The sequence below is a fragment of the Panthera tigris genome, chromosome A1, assembly GCF_018350195.1.
Source record: "Panthera tigris isolate Pti1 chromosome A1, P.tigris_Pti1_mat1.1, whole genome shotgun sequence".
Lineage (NCBI taxonomy): Eukaryota > Metazoa > Chordata > Mammalia > Carnivora > Felidae > Panthera > Panthera tigris.
In genome coordinates, this window is record NC_056660.1 from 93,277,739 (window position 1) to 93,301,301 (window position 23,563).

The 23,563-nt window shown below is 42.7% G+C and overlaps 1 protein-coding gene across 1 annotated transcript in view; it reads right to left on the bottom strand.

The window, feature by feature from the left end:
* Nucleotides 1–13,863: 13,863 nt before the first annotated feature.
* Nucleotides 13,864–23,563, bottom strand: part of TRIM36 (tripartite motif containing 36) — a 32,128-nt gene continuing 22,428 nt past the window's right edge. Inside the window, exons 8-10 of the mRNA XM_042982497.1 lie at nt 19,205–19,495; nt 16,063–16,360; nt 13,864–14,306 (exon numbers count right to left, since the gene is read on the bottom strand). Coding sequence (XP_042838431.1) covers nt 13,955–14,306; nt 16,063–16,360; nt 19,205–19,495 — 941 coding nt within the window. The 3' untranslated portion in view covers nt 13,864–13,954. The remainder of the gene's footprint in view (nt 14,307–16,062; nt 16,361–19,204; nt 19,496–23,563) is intronic.

The window sequence follows — 23,563 nt, forward strand, 5'->3', positions numbered from 1 at the left end:
TTAACTCAATTTCCAGCTCCTCCTCTCTCCCTAGAGGTGGGATGGGGAGGAGCTAAAAGTTCCAACCCTTGCTGACTCCACCAGCAACCACCCCCTATCCTTAGGTGCTATTCCAAAATCATCTCATTAACCGAACACAGGACATCTTTGTTGGGCTCTTCACTTAAGAAGGTCCAAGAGTTTTAGGAGCTCTGTGCCAAGAGGGACGAAGACCAAATACGTACCTATTATAAACCAGTGTGACACCATGGCACGTTGGCAGCTGTATAAATGGAGTTGGGTCTCAGGGGCCCAGGGTGGAGATAAAGTGTGGAACCATTGGCAAAGAGGCAGTTGCTGAAATCATGGGCAAAGATGAGAACATCTGACTGAGAGGATCATGTGAGTTAGATCTCCATTATGTCGGAAATGTCAGTTAACAGACTGGAATTGCAAAATCCTGAAACCCCAAAGGCAAATACAGATGGTCTAAAATTACTCAAACTTCTCTCCCAGAATGTCAGTATGAGAAAAAAAAAAAAAAAAAGCAATGATCTAGATTCTCTAACCTTTCTCTACAGATTTAGCTAATCTGTGTAGAAGAGATCAGATCTGTGGGATGCCTGGGTGGCTCTGACGGTTAAGCATCCGACTTCTGATTTTGGCTCAGGTCATGATCTCACGGTTGGTCTTCATGCTGGGCATGGAGCCTGCTTGGGATTCTCTCTCTCCCTCTGCCCTTCCCCCACTCATGTGTGCACTCTGTCTCAAAAAAAAAAAAAAAAAAAAAGAGAGAGAGATCCCATCTGTAACACATTTCCTTACATTGGCAATCCAATCCTGGATAGCCAGCCTAATTTCAGTTATGATTTTTATAGCACATGTAAGGACCTAATGCTTCTGAGTTTGTCATTCTGGACCCACCTCTTCTATTAATAACATAAGGACAGATGCCCCAGAGGTCTAGGTCCAAATCAATAGTCACTTGAGGGGTGTCTGGGTGGCTCGGTCAGTCAAGCCTTCAACTCGTGGTTTCAGCTCAGGTCATGATCTGTTTTTAAGTTCGAGCCCCGAGTGGGGCTCTGCACTGATGGCATGGAGCCTGCTTGGGATACATTCTCACTCTCTAGTGAGATAATAGCCAGCTGAATACCAAAGTTATCCTAACGTCCTTTTATCACAGGGAACCTATAGAGGAAAGACTTGCAAATATCCTTAGGAAAATGGCCAGTTGAGAAAAAAAGGGTCAACCTCCTGGATCATCAAAATCTAAGTATATTACAGCCCATAAATTAAGTCTACATCAGTCAGTTACATTCCTACATTAAATGGGAACTGACATAATTGACTCAAATAATTGGACTTTATTTATCTCCATCGTCAAGATATTTTGGACTGGGGTGCCTGACTGGCTCAGTCAGGAGAGCGTGCAACTCAATCTCAGGGTTGTGAGTTCAAGCCCCATGTGGGATGTAGAGGTCAGGTTAAAATAAAATCTTAAAAAAAAAAATTTGGAGGATCGGGGTACCTGGGTGGCTCAGATCATGATCTCATGGTTCGTGCCATCAAGCCCTGCCTTGCACTCTGTGCTGACAGCGTAGAGCCTGCTTCAGATTCTGTCTCCCTCTCTCTCTGTCTGCCCCATCCTCTCAAAAATAAACAGTAAAATGAGGCGCCTGGGTGGCTCAGTCAGTTGAGCATCCGACTTCAGCTCAGGTCATGATCTCATAGCTTGTGAGCCCCACGTCAGGCTCTGTGCCAACAGCTCAGAGCCTGGAGCCTGCTTCAGGTCTCCTTCTCTCTCTACCCCTCCTCCACTCATGCTCTGTCTCAAAAATAAACATTTAAAAAAAAAAAATGGGGGGACCATGTTCAATGTGATTGTTTTTTCTACTGGCCCTGAATCAGATATGGAGAGGAGGTTAATATAGACTCTAAACCTTTCTAGTTTCCACAAATAACCTTTTCAAGTATCAAGTAACCTTAGTTGTCAAACTACATGCATGTGAACTGTGGATAGATTAAAACCTGGAGAGAGGTTATTGTGTCTCTTGGCTAAATTAAAATGAACGAAGCAAAAAAACTTTGGAGGGCAGGAGGAGTTCTCTGAAACAGAGCTCAAATGAGACTATTTGGGGTAGGCAAGCTGAAGGGACTCCATTTTAAGATGGTTCCATCTCCACTGTTTTCTGCTAGGCCCATTTACTCATGATCCCTATTTTGCCTCTGAGTAAGCCAAAGAAGCTATGTGCCCAATTCAAGGGGGAAGCGAGGAGGTTAATCATTTTGAGTTTTGTCCTAGGCCCTAAACACCTGATAACACCTCAGAAGAACCAGATCTCAAACATGTTCCAGGGCATGAGCTTCAAACACACCTTGGCTGACAATGGCATCAAGACCCCTGAAGACTCAGTTGGTTGAGCATCGAACTCTCGATTTCAGTTCAGGTCATGATCCAGAAGTTTGTGAGTTCGAGACCCACATCAGGCTCTGCACTGATGGTGAAGAGCCTGCTTGGGATTTTGTCTCTCCCTCTCTCTCTGCCCCTCCCGTGCTCATGCTCTCTCTCAAAATTAATAAATTAAAAAAAAAAAAAGATCCTACCTTTGGTAATTTATGGAATAATACCTATTGTTCACCTGACACTCGCCTCTGATCAGACCTTCCCCTGGATTCCTGAAGGAACATGTACCCTTGACCCTTCTCTATCATAAACCCCTAACCCCAAGCAATGATGAGACCTTTCTCTCGTTTTCCTAGTCTCCCAGACACTCCATCTATTCTCTGTCACTCGCGCTATTCAATAAACTGTCTTCACTTTCTCTGGCTCATGTTTGATGTCTATCCTGCCTGATGCCAAGGACCCTCATGTTTGGTCCGGTGGGACCCTCCCCTGGGCTCGCAGACCTGGCCTGCCTGCATCATATTCACACAGTGACATCTTTTTGAAAGGGGACTTGGACAACCTCCATTGTGACCTCAAAGTCAAAGTTGACCTCAAGTTCTTCTTCCCAGCTCATCTCTTAACTCAGACAGAAGACCCTAAGTGCAAAGCATCCCCTGATGGGAAGGAAACCACCTGCTCAAGCAATGAGGGCTACCCTGAGCCACCAACTCCCCCTCGGGACTGACCCCAAGACAATCATCGGGGTGACCTTCACTGCCCACCTGCATGTACTTGACCTTTGTCCCACATTTTCCTTATATAAACCTGGAAGTATTTTCAGTGCTATGGGGACAGTCTTTGAGAAGCCAGTCCACTATCTTCCTGGTGTTGGCATCACTGAAATAAATTCTTTTCCTGTTTCACATCCCTTCATCCCTCTGCTTTTAGGTTTTGTCAGCAGCAAGTGACTGAACCTAGTCTGTTTGGGACCCTGGAGCCAGGTGCCCTTGCACCCCTGTGCTCTGGCTACATTTTCTTTTCTTTTTAGGGTAAGCTCTACACCCAACGTTGGGGCTCGAACTCACAACCCTGAGATCAAGAGTCACACACGCTATCCACTAAGCCAGCCAGGCACCCCCGGCTCTAGTTTCTGAAGCAACTTATATTTTAGGGTAAAGGAAAAACATGAAGGGTACTAGAGAGTATGGACCAAGACAGATCTGGGGGCACAGTCACCAAAGTACACACGTCTCTGCTAATGACTGGACAAGACAGGAATGTAGATTATGGAATTTCCCCTAGGTAAAATCGAATAACCCCATCCATTTTAGAAGCGATCATCTCTATCCGAAAATGGCCTGTGAATATTTCTTACTGTTGCGGGATTTTACCACCTCAATACCCAGGATTCGTTGTCTTGCTGCTTCGAAGAATGAAGAGGTGGACACAGAATGAGCAGTAGGCAAAAGTTTATTAGAATATAAGATCAGGAAGGAAGAGTAATAGGAAAGCACTCTTTACAGAGACAGGACATTCCACGGTGAATGCCCGAGGACTATAGGCAAGGGTCCTTGTTTTATAAGGTTCTGATCAGCCCCCCCTTCTTCCCTTCCCCCTCATTCCTTCTCAGGTTCTACCGTTAATGGCTTAATAGTTCTAGGTGCTGGGTTGTCCATTCCTGATTGGCTCATTTCCATTGTATGGGGAGTGGTCTGTGGCCATATCCTTTCTGGTGGGTCATACGCTTTATGGTCTACTACTTACTTTGACTGAAGACCTAATTCCTGAGGGGACCCTCAGGGGGAGTAGGTGGGGTCTGTTACATTCTTAAGAGGAACCTTACGCCTGAGGGGGTTTGCCGTGGTCAGACGCTCCCAGCACTGTTCCAAAATAGGTGTTTTTCCCCACCAGGGACCTCAGGTCCTAACCTTTCCCCTCTCTGCCTAGTGAATCCTATCTTTTCCTATCATATTACCACCAAAATCCTTGACACATCATAGGCATTACCAACTTCACCAAGTTTCCTTGGAAGATACTTAGAGTGGAGTCTACTAAAGATAATGAAAAGATTGACAATTTCACGTCTTCCCAATTCATGATACATCCCTTTCAAAACCACGAGCCTGGGTGGCTCAGTGGGTTGTGCTTGTGCGACCAACTTCGGCTCAGGTCATCATCTCACAGTCCATGAGTTCGAGCCCCGCTCGCCGCTGTCAGCACAGAGCCTACTTCAGATCCTCTGTCCCCCTCTCTCTGCCCCTCCCCCACTTGTGTTCTCCCAAAAATAAATATTAAAAACAAACAAACAAACAAACAAACGACGAGCCGTGGGGTGCCTGGCTGGCTCGGTTGGTAGAATATGTGACTCTTGACCTCAGGGTTGTGAGTTCAAACCCCACATTAGGTATAGAGATTAAACAACAACAAAAAACAAAAAAAACAAAAAAACCCACACTCATGAGCCTTGAAAACCTCAAAGGCTTTCAGAGGGGGGGCAAGTCACAATGGTGTGCAGTGACCCTGAAACGGAAGCCCACATGCCCTGCCCACCAGCAGAAAAGCATTCAAGCTTTTGGGTTTTTTTTTTTTTTTTTTTTTTTTTTTTTTTACAAGATTTATATGTTTCCCACCTACAGACAAGGACACAAAACATATAGACACATTCCTCCAAGAGTGGTCACTTTGAAACCACTGTACCAAGGACACTCTTTGAAACATTTCTTATAAGAGCCAAGACTAAAAAGTCCAACAAACACAAAACACAAAAATTTTTAAGACTTTATGAAAAAACAGTATTTTCAATTATTGTCATTCTCCGTGGCATACATGGCACGATAGTTAAATAGGTTTAAAACAAAGGGTGGATAATGGTTCGGCAGTTAGCCCTCGGAATCAGTTTGGAGTTAAAATCCCAACTCTGTCCCGAGCAGGTTATTTCATTTTTTTTTTCCTAACGTTTATTTTTGAGAGACAGAGCATGAGTGGGGGAGGAGCAGAGAGAGAGAGGGAGACACAGAATCGGAGGCAGGGTCCAGGCTCTGAGTTGTCAGCACAGAGCCCGATGTAGGACCCAACCCACAAACCGTGAGATCATGACCTGAGCCGAAGTCAGACGCTTAATCGACTAAGCCACCCAGGTGCCCCTTAACATTTGATTCTATTTCCTCGCCTGTAAAATGGGTGAAATGTGCTTTAAAAAAAAAAAAAAAAAGTCACAGGTCCAAATCGGTGTCACTTAGACCTAGTTCTCAAGGGGCTTAATACCTAGTATAACTACAGTATCAGCCTCCCCTAGAAAGGTCTTACACCATCAGTCAGGAATCTTTCTTTTTTCCTTTTAAAAGAATTTTTTTTTAAATTTCTTTTAATGTTTATTTATTTTGAGAGAGAAAGACACAGAGTTCAAGCAGGGGAGGGGAAGAGAAAGGGGAAGACACAGAATCAGAAGCAGTCTCCAGGCCCTGAGTTGTCAGCACAGAACCCGACACGGGGCTCGAAATCAGGGACCGCAAGATCATAACCTGAGCCAGGGTCAGACGCTTAACTGACTGAGCCACCCAAGCGCCCCAGGAATTTTTCAATCAGTGCCTGTGAGTCTGACATTCTGGGGCCTCTCCATCTCCCCCCAAAAAGAAAGATGAGGTCATCTGCATGAGAAGACCCCTTGTTTTTCTTGATGGGAAAGCAGTCTTGCGGGGAAGAATCCTTTTCTTCTGCTAAAAACTTTCTTGTCCCGCCCTCCTCCTATAAAAGCCTTCTATTTTGTGTCTCTCCCTCTTCTTAATCCAAGAATTGTTTGATAAAGCCAATGATTCCTAAACGTCCTCGCTGGATTTTGTTATTTTAACAAATGATGCACTCTCCTTAGCAATATTCTGAGAATTTAACATAAGGTCTACACTAAGCAATTAGCATAGTTTCTGGAACACAGCAGTCAACGCATGGCCAACTTTTGAAATAATAAATCCTTATCTAAGCAACTCTTGTGCAGGCAAACCGCCTCTGGGTATCTTGCGCAACTCACACATTCTAGTATCACAAAGGACCAAGGGTCAGGATCAGGCAAATTCTACTCACGTTCTGAAAGATAACAGGCTGAGGTCGGTTGGTTTGCTTTAAACGGCCGAAAACCCCCGCATTGTTTTGGAAGCCTCAACTCCTATACCATATGACACAGTAGCTGGGGAGTTTCAATTAAATGACTGCCCACATGGCCAAGCTGATTCAAAACTGTATTGAAACAAAATTTGGGCCTTACCTGTAAATCTCAGGAGGTCTACCTCTCCGTCCAGTTGAGCCTGCTTCGTTTTCAGGGCAGACGAGTTCTGCTCTCATGCCTCCTCCCCCACATCCGTTCGGGTTTTCTAAAGCCCAGCTAACGCCTACTGTGAGCCAGGGTCAGCAGCGTGGGCTTTTCTGGGAGCTGGTTAGAAACGCGGACGCTTCAGTCCCCACTCAGACCTACTCAATTAAAATCACTTTAACAAGATCCCCAGGTGAACCACACGCATTTAACACCTGCTGCGGCTTGTTAATTAACAAGTCCATCCACAGACTCCTGGAGCAGGGAGAAATCTACCCCGAAGAACTAAGTCTCCCGGCGAAGCTGGTAACTTGACACGAAGTCCTTTTCCTCTGCGTCTTCCCAGTGAGCGCTTGCTCATTGCTATATAATAGCAAAGAAACACACCTGGACCATATTGTCTTGGTCTTTCAAAAGCTAGATTTAATTCTTGTCTGTCTGAACTATACGTCAAGTTATTCATGTTCACTTTTCCGTTTGGCTCTGGGTATTATAAGCAAATAATAGCACTTGAATATACTAGTACAATTTTGTACTCAAAAGACATTCTCATCATTCGTAAAAGAGATCTATGGAGTTAAATACTATGTTCAGAAATGCTATCGAAGGGGCGCCTGGGTGGCTCAGTCAGTTAGGCATCTGACTCTTGACCTCAGCTCAGGTCATGATCTTACAGTTCGTGAGCCTGAGCCCCGCGTGGAGCCCTGCGCTGACAGGGCAGAGCCTGCTTGGGATTCTGTCTCTCCTTCTGTCTGCCCCTCCCCTGCTTGTGCTTGCTCTTTCTTTCTCTCAAACTAAATAAACTTACAAAAACAAAACAAAAACGCTATCAAAAAGCAGAATGTGTCTGTGAAGCCCCCATATAGTGGGTATTCGGTATACACCAGATGCTGTGTTAAACATTTTGTATACATGATCTGAATTACCTGGAGTATGTAGCCGTAGAGATATTTTACAGATGAGGCTCACCGTTAATCACTTGTCACAAATCCCACAGGTATAAATGACAAACCTCAGGAATCCAAAGCAAAAAACCCACACCAACCACTACTACTCCATCCATGTGTTCCATAGAATCAAACAGGCAATAAAAACTGAGAATCCCTGCAAATATAAGACAAGTATCTTTGCCCAACAGGGAAACACCCCAATTTAATATGCTCTCCTTTCCCCCAAACCTATAAACGACTACTAGATCACTGTTCAGACATGTACTACAACGTACAACATTTTTAAAGTGTTTTGGGGGCCGCCTGCGTGACTCAGTCAATAAAGCATCTCATGATCTCGTGGTTTATGAGTTCGAGCCCTGCGTCCGGCTCTGTGCTGACAGCTTGGAGCCTGGAGCCTGCTTCGGATTCTGTGTCTCCCTTTCTCTCTCTGCCCTTCCCCTGCTCACGCTCTGTCTCTGTCTGTCTCTGAAAAATAAATAAACGTTAAAAAAAATTTTTTTTAATGTTTTGACATTTCCCTATCAACAATTTTAGGGCATGTCAGGTACACTTAAGAAGAAATCTAATGTCACATGTTAGGGGTGCCTTGCTGGCTCAGTAGGAACAGAGTCTTGATCTCAGGGTTGTGAGCTCCAACCCCACGTTGGGTGCAGGGATTACTAAAAAAATAAAAACTTTAAAAAAATAAGTCACATGTTAAAGTTATGAGCAGAACCGACAACCCAAGAAGTTTTACCAGGAAAATCATTTCTGGGATTTTGCCCAGAATATTGCCATATAGTCAGATGAGCTTTGCTTAAAAATGGAGGGGCAAAAGAATCAAAAGGGGAGGGACCAGATTAAGGTATTACAAAGCCCCTTAAAACGCTCACATTTTACCAAATATTGAATCCACTCACCATATACAATAAAAGTTCAATTCATAAGCGATTTTGCAAGAAAGTATCTTCTGCAAAGAATAAGGTACATCTACACCTTGTAACTCCATCATTAAAAAAAACAAAACCTTGCTTTGCTTAAGAGTCAAGGTGTTATAAAATGAACATCTGGAAAAGATACTAATTTTTATGGACATATCATTCCAAAAATAATACTTTCTAGTTTCAAGTTGGCAAAGTCCTATCTGCCTCTTTCTCTTGAAAAATCATCTCCCCCCCCAAAGAAAACACCCCAAAACAAAAATACATGGGAAGTGAGAAGCCAACTCCAATTTCAGTGCAACCAGGACACGTGTTAACTATTGTGGCATATGAGCAAATAAAGAAATGGCAAGTAAATGACCCCATGGAGGAAGCTCAAATCTGAAAGCTTGCACAGGGAGAAGCCCGTGACCTGCAAGCCAATTTGTCCACACAGATCCCAAGACAGGTTCTAGAACTGCAGAGACTGTGTGCATCAAGACGTAAGAGAATCATCAGGCTGGAAACCAGATTTTCAAGGTGTTGGGATCCAGCAGTGATAAAAACTGGATAGTTTCATGAGCTCGATCCAGGTTCGTGAGTTCAAGCCCCGCATAGGGCTCTGTGCTGACAGCTCAGAGCCTGGAGCCTGCTTTGGATTCTGTGTCTCCCTCTCTCTTTACCCCTCCCCGGCTCGCACTGTCTCTCTCCCCCTCAAAATAAATATAAAAAAAAATTTTTTTAATTAAAAAAAACATAACTGGATACAGGGTCACCTGTGTAGCTCAGTTGGTTAAACTTGTGACTACAGCTCAGGTCATGATCTCAAGGTTCCTGAGTTGGAGCCCTGCCATCGGGCTCTGTGCTGACAGCTCGGAGCCTGGAGCCTGCTTCTGATTCTGTATCTCCCTCTCTCTCTGCCTCTCCCCTGCTCAAGCCCTGTCTTTCTCAAAATAAAATAAACATTAAAAGAATTAAAATTAAAATAAAGAGCAGTTAGGGTGACCTCTGAAGAAAAGACAAAGGTGAAGGACTGTGTGGATATCTGGAACAGTAGGAATTAGCAAAAAGCTCACGCTTATTTTGCAACTGAGAAAAGTCAGCAGAAAGGCTTGAGATGGGCATTATCAGTGCTTGCCCACATCTGCTGGTCTCCCCACCTGGGCACTTGGAAAAAACAATTTTCTCACCCCCATGACTGCCAGCACCATGCGATCCATTCTATCTAATGAAACATGAATGCAGCAAACGACGTGCTGGGGACATTAATGGCTTTAAGCTCTTTTTCTAGAAACTATGTAAACTAGCAATGTTAGAAATGATGTGCTAACAAGGTGGCATCATAAAGCATAGGGAGCCTGATCCCTGTTTCGCTGGTGGACGGAAGCCATTGGTGATCTAGAAGAGATTAGGGGAGAGCAAAAAATGAATTTTGGTTAGCTCAGGGTTTATTAGAACTTAGCTATTCAACTCCTACGCGGCTGAAAGGGAGGTCTGACAGGCAGTTATTATAGTGATCAGGTGAGGTTGTGGGTGGTGGGGGAAGGTGGGAGAAAGTGGACTTTGGGTAAATTCTCAAAGTTGAGCCAAAGGGACTGCTTAAAGGTTAGTGTAGGGAATAGTTCACCACCACCCCCACCCACTTCCAGACATAGGAGGTGGAGCTTCTAAAGAAAACTGGAGAAGTAACTCAGGGACAGGAAGTACGTGCAGGAGACCTCCCAGGTACATGGCTTTCTAAGCCTTCGTTTTTGTGTGTTGTATTATTTCAGAACATTATAAACACCCTTATTTAAGCACTCAGCACAACAGCCAATAGCCTTTTTCCCCTCAAATACATGCAGCTTCTTCCCATTTGTGCCAGCTGTTCTCCATTTAAGCCACCGCCAGAACTACCACCAGATGCCTGCTTTCCCTTCTCCGCCCCAGGAAGGTGATCCCCACTGCCTGCATCCCTAGAGAGCCCTTGCTGGGTGGCTTCCAGTAGGCTATTCCGGTGGTCAATAGGCAGTACCAACAGATCCAGTGAAGGAGATTTCTGATTCCCTCCCCGTCTTGGTGCCACGTCTCAGGGACCTGCTGCCTCCCATGGTGAGCCCAACTCCCACCAAGCAACCCTTCCTTAATGTCTCACTCTCCCTGACATCTAGGAACACGCTTTCCCCTTGCCCTCCTTGCTCTGGAAGCACTAATGGCTTCTGGCTGTTGCTCATCTTTCCAGGGTCTCACCATTGCTTGTTTCTTCAAGGTCACTCACATCTTAAAGTACCCCTTTCATTCACTTTCCAGCTGAACCATCCAGGGTGAATGCTGTTTCCTGCCAAAACTCTGAGCAGGTCACGATCTCAAAGCCTTCTTGTGCTCCTTGTCCTCTCTACCCAGCATGCACCTCACTCGGCTCTTTGTACAGCCAGCTCCTTAGCAGTCCATCTTGGACCTCAGGGGTCCATCTTGTGCTGCCTCCTCAGAGGGGCCTCCCTCAGCACCGGGTCTAGCAGAGCCTCCTTCTCAAACACTCTCTAGCACCTTCCATTTCTATCACCTCCCCCCTCCTGCAAACAGAGCTCCTAAGAGGAAGAACCTGGCTGGGTGGTCTGGTTCACCTGAAACCCAGTAAGCACACAGCACGATGTCTCAGAAAGCACAACTTAAAAGCTTGTCCATCAGTGAAGTGGGTTCCAAATCGAACTTAACTAACTTCCATCGGGTTTGTTAAAGCAGAAGAGTCCCAAGGAGAACTTCAATTCTCAGCGTGTTAATCACCATAAACAAGCAGGTGAAAATCCTCTAAAATGAATGCACATCTGTGGCACCTGGGTGGCTCGGTGGGTCAAGCGTCTGACTCTTGATTTCGGCTCAGGTCATGATCTCACGGTTCGGGAGTTCAAGCCCTGCGTCAGGCTGTGCGCTGGCAGCGGGGAGCCTGCTTGGGTTACTCTCTCTCCCTCCCTCTCTCTGCCCCTATCCTGCCTGCTCTCTCACAAAATAAACAAAAACATTGAAAAAAATAAAACGGATGCACATCTGTCTGATAGAAAATAATTTCTTACGAGTATTCTTGGCTAGAACACTTCTCCATTTTGTGTAGCAATAGCACGATTGATCATATTCCCACATGGGACATGCTCCCGGGATCTAATCAGATGATGGACCATGGCAAAATTTCACAGACCCAGACGGTGTTCAGTGCCCAGGAGATCGCTCCGACTCCTACTCCTTTCCCCAGAATGCAACTGTGAATATGAGGCTAAGTTATCATACACTATCACGGGACAACACGGAATTGACTTTTTTTTTAAATTAAAACCCATGAAGCATAAATAACAATTCATTGTGATGCACGACTATCAGAGCCCCAAGGCCTGAGAGTATGAATGTGAACTGAAAGAACACACATATAATCAATATCTGATCTATTATGGACCAGAAAAGCAACATCAGAGAATCTGATCAGTTAGCCGAAGAAAACCAGCTTCACGTCAAACTTTTCTAATGATCCCTTCGGCAAGAATCAGGCTAGTAAGGACATGCCCAGAATAACTTTATGTAAAACCTTCTCTCTTAAGCTAATATACTCGGCAAAACATCTCTTCATGAAAGATTTGTTTCCATTTTCCACAGAAACATAACTGAGAATTTCCAGAATGCAGTTCAATACTTATACTTATTTTAATTTTTATTCAAAATGAAAGAAAACACGGAGAACAATTTCTATACAACTATACAATGTTTTAAGTGGCTTCCCTATCCTATTAAAGCTTTATATTTAAAATGCTTACATTACATGATATGTGCTTACACAAGCTTGAGGCTCAAACTTGACCACACACGTGACTCTAGCAGTCTTACTGCACAATGATCCACATAATACTGCATATTTGTTTAGTTCAGCCTATGTCGTAAAGTGCTTATTCATCGGTAGGAAGGTACAAACCTACTAAACACTCAACTTCTCCATGATATTTCCTACTCCGGGTAGGGGGGGGAAAAGGCCAATTTGATGCTACCAGCCTGAATAACAGATTTCCACTTAAAAATATATATTAAAAACAAGCAAACAACAAGGAAACCAAATCAGGCCTAAGATTTTGGTGGGTCTATTAAGAGAGATCAAAAGCATTTCAAAATCATTAGCGCTACAATGTGTAACAGCTTAGTTTCTGAACATTTTGACTTCTAAAAAATAAGCAGTTTAAGTAAAAACCCTTTAAAGGACATCTTTCAAAAATGAATGTAAAATGTCAAAGTATTAATTCTTCACATTAGAAGAACTTTTAACAGGGTACACACAAAGTCAATATGATTTTCATTATTATTCCTAAACTAGACTTGTAGTTTTACTGACTTTTACAGATGCTTATTGCCAAACAACAGGCCATAGAAAATATCATCCAACTGACCAGTAAGTTACTCTACATTTTAGAACATATTTAATGACATTAAAAATATTTCATGAACTTTCCAAACATGTAAACATAAACCAGGGCAATGTGATATGTAATATTGGTGCCAAAAAATGAAAATCACAGGACACAATAAGAGGGCAAAGAACAAATATGTTAAATATCAGTGCAGCTTCTCTAATATTTGTGAAAAATAAATTATTTGATACAGACGCAGGTATTTTCAGAGTAAGAAAAACTGAAGACAAAATTTCCAAAAAAAAAAAAATTACACCAAGTGAAAAGCTGCTTGTGCTAGCCAAGAACTTAGTGTTTCCTGCAAAAACAAGAAACAAAAAACAAAAATGTTTACACACGATCAGGTATGGGCATTACAGGTAAGCGAACTCTTAAAAATATCCTTAAAAATACAATTTTCCGTCTCAAAAGAAAAAAAAGCAGTATTCATTTTCTGGGGAATATACTCTGAATATTAGTTACGCACTTCAAAATACATAATTTCCCATTTAAATATACTACCATTTCTCTGGCCTTTATACTAACTATACCTTTGTTTTCTTGTGAAAAACATACACAAGACACAATGCTAAGTACTAATTTCTATCCATAAGGCATCTAAAAAATAGCTTAAGACATAAACATGATACCAAATGAAAAACCAAACACAAAAGAAACATAATAATAAATAGTTTTGTATCCCTTCCCCCTCAAAAAAGAAGCATCAGTATCAGCAACACTGACATAAATACATTAGATTTCCTGTTCATAAGAAAAGAAAGACAATCCAGTTACAGTTTAACCATTTCAGGGTTAACCAGGAGAGAGCGTCTTTACTCCCGCAGTTTGTGAAAGGCAGGATGAAGACAGGAAAGAGGCAAGACTGTTTAGGTTTTTCCGATTTAAGAAGAAACACACACAAAATACAAGTGTGGCCACAGACTACTCAGATGATGTGTAATTAGTTACGAAGGTTAACACAGAGCCGTCGTTTTGCTCCCCTTTTTCACCCTAAGTCACATCACGTGCTTCAACTACATGTCCTCTTGGTATTCTAGATATTTTGCTGTGATGGGTTCCTCAAGCTGAATTCCTCCACTGCCCATTAATGCAAATGCTGGGTACATCGTGTGCGAACAGTCCACCTGGCGCTCGTAAAGGCATTTCATGTGATCCATGTCATAGAAAGCCACTCTGCCTTTGTCATAGTCGAGGAAAATCCCTATACTTGTTGGCATCGGAAGAACTCTATTCTCAGGTTCACTGGCGGAAGTGGCTGACTTGGGTATGAAAAACTTCTTCATGCCTATGGTGACTAACGTGAAGGGCTGTGAATCAAAGCAGGCATCTTCACTTCCGCTGTCATGGCCACTGTCTTGCTCGTATCTAGAACACAATACACACACAAAGCAGTCTTAGCTGTGGCGCCATCCACAGGCCGTCAACTATCCTCAAAACGTTTTCACATGATAATATATGTTGCTTTATTTATTTTTTTAAGCTTACATATTTTAAGAGAGAGAGAAAGCACAAGCAGCAGAGGGGCAGAGAGAGGGAGAGAGAGAATCCCAAGCAGGCTCTGTGCTCAGTGTAGCGTAGAGCCTGACACAGGGCTCGAACTCATGAACCAAGAGATCATGACCTGAGCCGAAACCAAGTGTCGGACGCTTAACCGACTGAGCCACCCAAATGCCCCGACATATGTTGCTTTAAAATGAAGTTGTGGCTCAGTGGGTTAAGCGTCCGACTCTTGATTTCAGCTCAGGTCATGATGTCATGGTTCGTGGGACTGAGCCCCATGTCAGGCTCTGTGCTGACAGTGAGGAGCTAGCATAAAACAGCAGCTTATAGAGATTTTTGACACAAGCGTCCTTCCTTCATTTTCCGATGCATACTTCACTTTTTATGTATTTGTGATCATACTATATTGACGCTTTTAATCAGGTCTCACTGATATTTCTGATGTCACAAGCCTTTTAAACATTATTAATATCAATATTCTATCGAGTGGTCATGGCACCATGTTTAATTAACCATTTCCCCGATTACCACAGTCACTGTTTTGTTAATTTCTCACCCTTGTGCAAAAAACTTTTCCTGTCACTCAGATTACCAATTTGGGGTTCTGTTCACACAAGAGGTCATAAATTATTTGTGTGGGCTAGTATACATAATACCACGTAAAACGACAAAACCACACAATCCCCATTAAATAATCAATCTCTTTACAAACCGGAATTCTTTGATGTGGAAACCTGTTTACCGTGACCCAATTTTGTAAAGTACCTCCAGGGGAGTTTAAAGAAATTATGTCCCATTACAAAAGAACAATTTCATACCAATTATGAGGTATGGCAGTTGGAAGCATTTCACTATACGTGTGACTAATTTTTATCACAGAATTAAGGAAATGGATATGAAAGATGTTCAAAATTTAAAACTGTGGGGAGCTTGGGTGGCTCAGTCAGTTGAACTTTCGACTCTTGATTTCGGATCGGTCATGATCGCACAGTCGTGAGATTGAGCCCCACATCAGGCCCTGTGCTGACACTGTGCAGCCTGCTTGGGATTCTCTCTCTTTCGCTCTCTCTCTGCCTCATCTCCCCTCTACCTCCCCCCACCCCCGCACTGCTCTCTCTCTAGGAGAAAAAAGGTTTAAGAAATTTTTAAATTAAAAAAAACTTTTTTTCATGTTTATTTTTGAGAGAGAAACAGAGTGTGAGCAGGGGAGGGGCAGAGAGAGAGGGAATCACAGAATCTGAAGCAGGCTCCAGGCTGAGCTGTCAGCACAGAGCTTGAGTTGGGGCTTGAACCGACAAGCCATGAGATTATAACCTGAGCCAAAGTTGGATGCTTAACCAACTGAGCCACCCAGGTGCCCCTAAAAATTTTTTTTACTTGCAAAGCTACAGGACAGTCGAAAAGTACCCAAAACAGGCTTAGATACTTGAGATTTGTATCCCAAGACCTCCTGACTCCTTTCTGGAGCCAGCCACATCCGCACGGCCAGAACACCTGAATCTAAGGAATGTATTCCAGATGTAATAAGCAAACCCACATCAATTTCCAGTCTTACCTGGCCAAACAACGATGTGTACCTTTAACAGAATCACTAAGTTCTAGATCAATAAAAACAGCCTACCTTGGACTAACTGCATCCCGGGGAGAATGGAGCCATTCTTGTAGTTTATCACTGGAAGCGACTCCCACTTTTACCAGGTATGAATACGGTTCCACGCGGAAGGCCCAGAAGTGCTTCCCCTTGGTAATTCCAACGTCTCCAATGATGTAGTCTAAACTGGTGTAATAACCCACTTGGATACGCTCCGCAGCAAGCAGAAGATTAAACCCAGCTCTACTCTCAACACGGTCTCTCTTCAAGTTCAGCAAGAGGCGTTCGTTATTATAGCCACATTTTTCATCAAAGAGGAAACTAAAAACTGTAAAGAGAGCTTAAGATTAGTCTCATCATTATCGGTGAGCACTTCTATAACTGACAGTTAAATAGGATCTGTTTTTGAACTAGAAATTAGTGAAAACAGACTTGAAGAGGAATGTGTCACATGACCCTAGACAAAGTATTACAAACCGAATCCCCAATTGGGAAATCACTTCCAGTAGATTCTCTATGCCTGAAAATCTCTAGGAATATCAAACGGCAGAAAAAGTATTTCAAGTGTACAAGAAAACTTAACAAACGTGGTTCCTGGGAAGAGACACAGCAGATCTCTTCTATTTTACACTACTGGATCTGTCCCTTTTCCCTTTAATATAAGGGGATGTACTTTTTCATAATTACCTGTACAGTTTTCTAAATATTTATTCTAAATATTAGCAACTTCAGTAGGGGCTTTTCCTTATCAATCCACAGGGCAGACATGAAAAACTGTACAGTAGTTTTAAAAAAAAAAAAAAAAGGCACACGTTTTGGGTTTAGAGAGACCAGAGTTTTAATCCCTGGTGAGGCATTTTTGTTTGGTTTTGAGTAGGGTGGAGGGGCAGAGAAAGGAGGACAAAGGATCTGAAGCGGACTCTGTGTTGACAGTAGAGAGCCCAATGTGGGGCTTGGCTTGAACTCCCAAACTCACAAACTCAGGAACCAGACCCGACCCTTAACCAACTAAGCCACCCAGGCACCCTCCAGCTGAGGCATTTAAATGGAGTTTAACTTAACCTTTGATTTCCTGACTACAGAATGGACAGAATACCACTCTCTTAAGTCTCTATCAACTCAGATCCATTAAGCAGAACATTGGCTCAAAAGTGGAAATGACCCAAATGGTCATCAACAGATGCACAGATAAAGAAAACGTGGTCTATCCATACAGTGGAATATTATTCACCCTAAATAAGCAAGGAGATTCTGGTACATGCTACATCAAGGATGAAACCCCAAATAAGCCAGGCATAGGATTATATCCATCCACTTATATGAGGTATAGGCAATTCATAGAGGCAGAACATAGAATCAAGGCTCCCAGGCTCTGTGGGGAGGGGGGATTTGTGTTTAATGGGCACAGAGTTTCAGTCTGGAAAAAATGAAAATGTTGTAGAAATACGAGTGGTAGTGGTGGCACAAAAATAGGAATGTACTTAATGCCACTGTCCACTGATGTGCACACTTAAACGTGGTTAAGACAGTAATTTTTGACTATACTATATACCATGATAAAGAAGAAATTGTGTACTAGTAAGCTAAAGCCATTCTCCATATGTAGGCGGACCATCCTCTCTGGGAATGCCTATCGCCCTGGCCTGGTATCTTCCCGTCAATCTCAAAAGTCTCCCCGTTTGCAAAATAAAAATTGTAACAGTCACCCTGGTCACCTTATTCCCAGAGGAGAGAAACCCAACTCTGGGGATGCGTGGCTGACTCAGTTGGTGGAGCACACAACTCTTTATCTCGGGGTTGTGAGTTCGAGCCCCCACTGGGTATAGAGATTACTTAAAAATAAAATCTTAAAAAAAAAAGAAAGCAAGAACTTTGAATGTGTCCTTTCTTCCTTCCCCCTCCACCAAGTCACTGAAAACCCAGCAGCTACTTCCAGGTTTCTTTTTAATTCCACTTTCAGTCAGACAAGAAAAGAAAGGGGAAACTGCCTAAAATGTACAAATATTTATTTCATACTTGCAAATCCACCCTAAAACTATCAGATTTTATTCAAATTGAAGTTAACCAATTTTCGCCAACCCTACTTTATTTGTATTCTTTTTTTTTTTTTTTAATTAGCCACAATGTGCATGAAAAACAAGTAGTGGCTAGTACACTTTGGACAAAAAGGGAAGGAAGGACAGACTGTACAAAATATGGACACACAAGCCACTAAAAACAGGCAGGGGCTGTGGGGTCTAAAAACCAACTGCAGGAAACTCAAAGGCAGTGAGCAACAGGGCACAATGTGTGCCCGCTATAACCAGAATGAACCCAGCACTGGTTCTCAGCGTCCCTGGTCTGTGGAGACACTGCAGGGAAACCGCTCACCTGCAGATGATTCTTTCTACAAAAATCTATGGGCACTCTGTAAGTAGCACCAGTGGCTTCAGACCTGGGAGTGGGGGGGGTGGCTGGGCGAGATGAGCTTTTAATATTGAGGGGGGCAGGAATCACCAAGTTCTAGAGAACATCCAGACACGTCAGAATGAGGTTAATCAAAATATTTCATATTATGCCAATAATTTTTTAAAAATCTCCCAAGATCTATGTTGTAGAGATTTCTATAAACCTATCAAAAATACAGAATTATACCATGTAAAAATTGTACGGCAGCATATTTATGCTATTTTTCATTTCAAATGAATAGCCCTCACTCAAATGTCTTCATGTTTTTCTCCATCTGATGTCAGTCCACATTCTAATCCTGTTCCCAGCCTACATGGTGAAATTCAAGTATTCGTCTATTTCCAAAACCTAGCTGGGGATGGAATGGGTTTTCTAGAAAACTTTTTTTCAAACCAATGAAAACTGGTTTCAATGTAAAGCTATATAAAAACAGTGCCTAATTTATTTATTATTTTTTAAAGTCTATTTTGAGAGAGAGAGTATGTAAAAGAGCAGAGGAGGGGCAGAGAGAGAGAGAGAGGGCGAGAAAGAATCCCAAGCAGGCTCCGCATGGTCAGCACAGAGCCCAACTTGGGGCTCGAACTCCTGAACCATGAGGTTATGACCTGAGCCGAAATCAAGAGCTGGATGCTTAACCGACTGAGCCACCCAGGTGCCCCTAGTTTATTTTTTATCAAGGTCTCTTCCAACTCTGTGGTTTTTTTATTCCCAGTCTTCCCAATACCTGGAGCTGGAGGGGTGTGAAGAATCAGCTCCCTGCTGCAAGGACTACAGATCGAGCCCTTGTAGGCTCTTACTCTGAAAGCATAGTTACAATTGCTTTCCAGATCGGAAATGACTTTACTTGTGCCACACACTTCTATCTCGTTCCAAGACAGCATCTCTTCATCTCTGTTAACCTTCCGATATTCAAGGACATAGCTGTCAGCTTTGTCCTTTTCTGGATGGTGCCAGTTGATCAGAGCATTGTTATACACCTTGCTCTGCTCCTCATTGATCTCTGGCACATCTACACCTGTAAGAAAGAAGAAACCAAACAGAGTTAAAATACTGTTATTTCAGAACCTATATGTTCCTCGATAAAAATCATGTATTGAAAATACTTACATCATTTCTATTTTTTTTTAATGTTTATTCAGTTTTGAGAAAGAGACAGAGCATGTGTGGGGGAGGAGCAGAGAGAGAGACACACACACACAGAATCCGAAGCAGGCTCCAGGCTCTAAGCCATCAGCACAGAGCCTGACATGGGGCCCGAACCCAAGAACCATGAGATCATGACCTGAGCCGAAGTCAGAAGCTTAACCAAATGAGCCACCCAGGTGCCCCTTAAATCATTTCTGTACTAAGAGTTTTCTAAATTTGTAACACTATGTATAAGAGAAAGAATAACTCCTGTAGTGAACAACAACATGGGCGGACCCTGTGGACATGCAAACTGAAATAAACCAGACACAGAAAGGCAAATACTGACGCATGATTCCACTTATGTGAGGAATCTAGAAGAGTCGAATTCATAAAATCAAAGACTGAGATTCTGGCTCCAGGGGCGGGGAAGGGACAAATGGGCAGTTATTAATCAAGAGGCATAAAGCATCAGTTACCTCAAGTATCAGTTAAGCGAGACGTATAAGCTCTAAAGATCTCAGTACAACACTGTACCCAGAGTCAACAACACTGTATTTCCACACTTAGAATTTGTTAGAACAGATCTCAAGGTAAGTGCACTCAACACAAAATTTAAAATGAGAAAGAGGGGCGCCTAGGTGGCTCAGTCAGTTGAGCGTCCGACTTTGGCTCAGGTCATGATCTCACGGTTCACGATTCGAGCCCCGCATCTGGCTCTGTGCTGACAGCTCAGAGCCTGGAGCCTGCTTCTGTGTCTCCCTCTCTCTCTGCCCCTAACCCATTCGCATTCTGTCTCTGTCTCTCTCAAAAATAAATAAACATTAAAAAAAATTTTTTTTAATGAGAAAGAGTAAGCAATGAAGACTTTCAAAGGTATATTTAGGTGTGTAACTAAAAGGGAGAAGAACAAAAAAATAAGACAGACCAAAAAAAGACTTTAGCTTTAAGCATTATATTAATTCTGAAACACCGTAAAGTTTTTTAACAATATGCCTTTCAATTTCCACCTACTAAATAGTAATGCTGGGGCTCAAAATATTTAATGTGCCCTCCTGTAATTATATTTTAAAATCAGGGGTGCCTGGGTAGCTCAGTTGGTTGAGTGTCCAACTCTTGATTTTGGCCCAGGGTCGTGGGATCAAGCCCCACGATCTTAAGCACGCAGCCTGATTAAAAGTGTGTGTGTGTGTGTGTGTGTGTGTGTGTGTGTCTCCCTCCCTCCACCCCCCACCTTTGCCTCTCCCCAACTCACGCTCTCTCTCTCTCTCTAAACTAAAACAAGATAAAAATAAATTTTATTAAAAAAAAATTTTTTTTAACGTTTATTTTTGAGAGACAGAGGGACAGAGTGCAAGCTGGGGAGGAGCAGAGAGAGAGGGAGACACAGAAGCAGGCTCCAGGCTCTGAGCTGTCAGCATGGAGCCTGATGCAAGACTCGAACCCACAAACTGTGAGATCATGACCTGAGCCAAAGTCAGATGCTTAACTGACTGAGTCACCTAGGCGCCCAAAATAAATAAATTTTAAAATCTAAGTTTGGTGACTATAACAAAATTCAATGAAACATCACACAATTTTCTTTCATATTTTCCTCCACAGAGTTGCAAGGCAATTTAAATGAATTTTTCTTGGTATAAACATGATACTAAGATTTCTTTTTTTTTAATTAAAAAGAATTTTTTTTAATGTTTATCTATTTTTGAGAGAGAGAGACACAGAAGAGGAAGTGGGGCAGAGAGAGAGGGAGACACAGAATCCAAAGCAGGCTCCAGGCTCTGAGCCATCAGTACAGAGCCCGATGCGGGGCTGGAATTGACGAATGGTAAGATCAGACCTGAGCCGAAGTAAGACGCTTAACCGATTGAGCCACCCAGGTGCCCCAATACATAATATTTTCTGTAAGAACATCAGAAACTACACAAAACACACTTCAAGCAACTCCAAGATAAGCACTACAACAATTTTTTATAGATCCTGCCAGTATTTTTCTCCCAATGGCAATTCCACTGCATGGTCATGTCAACATTTAACTGTTTTCAGAAACTCAGAAACAGGTTTCTAGTTTTTCATGAAAAACACAACACAGAAGTATCTCAGCTAAATCTCTGTGCATATGCATAATCCTTTCCATACAAGGAACTCCCACAAGCTTAACTGCCCAGGGGTAAGCTATACAAGTCACACACACATACCACACATTCGTCAGAGAAGTATATGAATTGAAAATAAAAGTCTCCCTCTTGTCCTTCTCCCCACGTATATATAAGCAATGTGTAAGCATGTCCGTATAGAGTACATTTATGCAACTGTATGTTCTACAGCCATGATGAGATCTGGAAAGTCATTCAAAATACATTTGGGGGAGAAAAAAAAAGCTAGTTATAAAATAACATGACTAGTATACTCCACCCCCCCACACACACCTTTTTTTTTTTTTTTTTTTTTAAAGCAAAACAGGTGCATGCAGAGGCGCCTGGGGGTTCAGTCAGTCGAGCATCCGAATTTGGCTCAGGCCACGATCTCATGGTTTGTAGGTTTGAGCCCCGCGTTGGGCTCTGTGCTGACAGCTCAGAGCCTGGAGCCTGCTTCAGATTCTGTGTCTCCCTCTCTTTCTGCCCCTGCCCTGTTCATGCTCTGTTAATGTCAAAAATTGACATTAAAAATTAAAAAAAAAAAAAAAGAAGAAGAAGAAGAAGAAACCAACTCTATCAACACGTTGATCTTAGACTTTCAGCCTCCAGAATTGTAAGAAAATACATTTCTGTTGTTTAAGGCATGCAGTCTATGGTATTTTGTCTCAGCAGTCCTAACAAACTAACATAGCAAAGTAAAGACGAAAACATCTTAGAGTCAGTTGTAGCCTGGAGACATCATTTCTAGGTTTCTGCCCTAGAGAAACTCACACACATGTGCACAAAGAACACTGATGAAGATGTTCAATACGGCACTGTTTACAACAGAGAAAAAACAAAAACAAATTGTCTCTCAGTAGGGAAATGACTTATAAAATGAAATACTATAAGCATTTAAAATAGCTTTTTTTAATGTTTATTTATTTTGAGAGACAGAATGAGCAGGGGAGTTCATTTGAGAGACAGAGAGTGAGCAGGGGAGAGACAGAGAGAGAGAGGGAGATAGAGAATGTCAAGCAGCTTCTATACTACAAGTACAGAGCCCAACATGGGGCTTGAACTCACGAACCATGAGATCATGACCTGAACCCATATCAAGAGTCAGATGCTTAACCGACTGAGCCATCGAGGCAGCCCTAAAACATAGCTTTGACCCAGAACTTTGTGTGATAATATCTTAAACTTCACGTGTTTAAAAAAGCAATTTACAAAAAGGATACATATACAATGTAATGCCATTTATACAATGTTTTTTTTTAATGTTTCTTCATTTTTGAGTGAGAGAGAGAGAGAGAGAAAGAGCACCTGAGCAGGGGAGAAGCAGAGAGAGAGGGAGACACAGAATTCCAAGCAGGCTCTAAGCTCTGAACTGTTAGCACAGAGCCCAATGTGGAGCTTGAACTCAGGAACGGTGAGATCATGACCTGAGTCAAAGTCGGATGCTTAACCGACTGAGCCACCCAGGCGCCCCTATTTCTACAATGTTTAAAAAACACATGAACCAGAGCACCTGGGTGGCTCAGTCGGTTGAGCATCCGACTTCAGCTCAGGTCATGATCTCACGGTTGGTGGGTTTGAGCCCCACAAAAGGCTCGCTGCCGTCAGGGCGGAGCCTGTTTCAGATCCTCTGTCCCCCTCTCTCTCTGCCCCTCTCCCGCTCACGCTCTCTCTCTCAAAAATGGATAAACTTTAAAAAAAAAAACTTTAAAAATAAATAAATAAAATAAAAAATAAAACACACAAACTAACAGAATATACTTTTTGTGCATAAAAACCTAGTTTTCATAATGGCAAACCGAAGCATTTGTTGTTCCCATACCTTC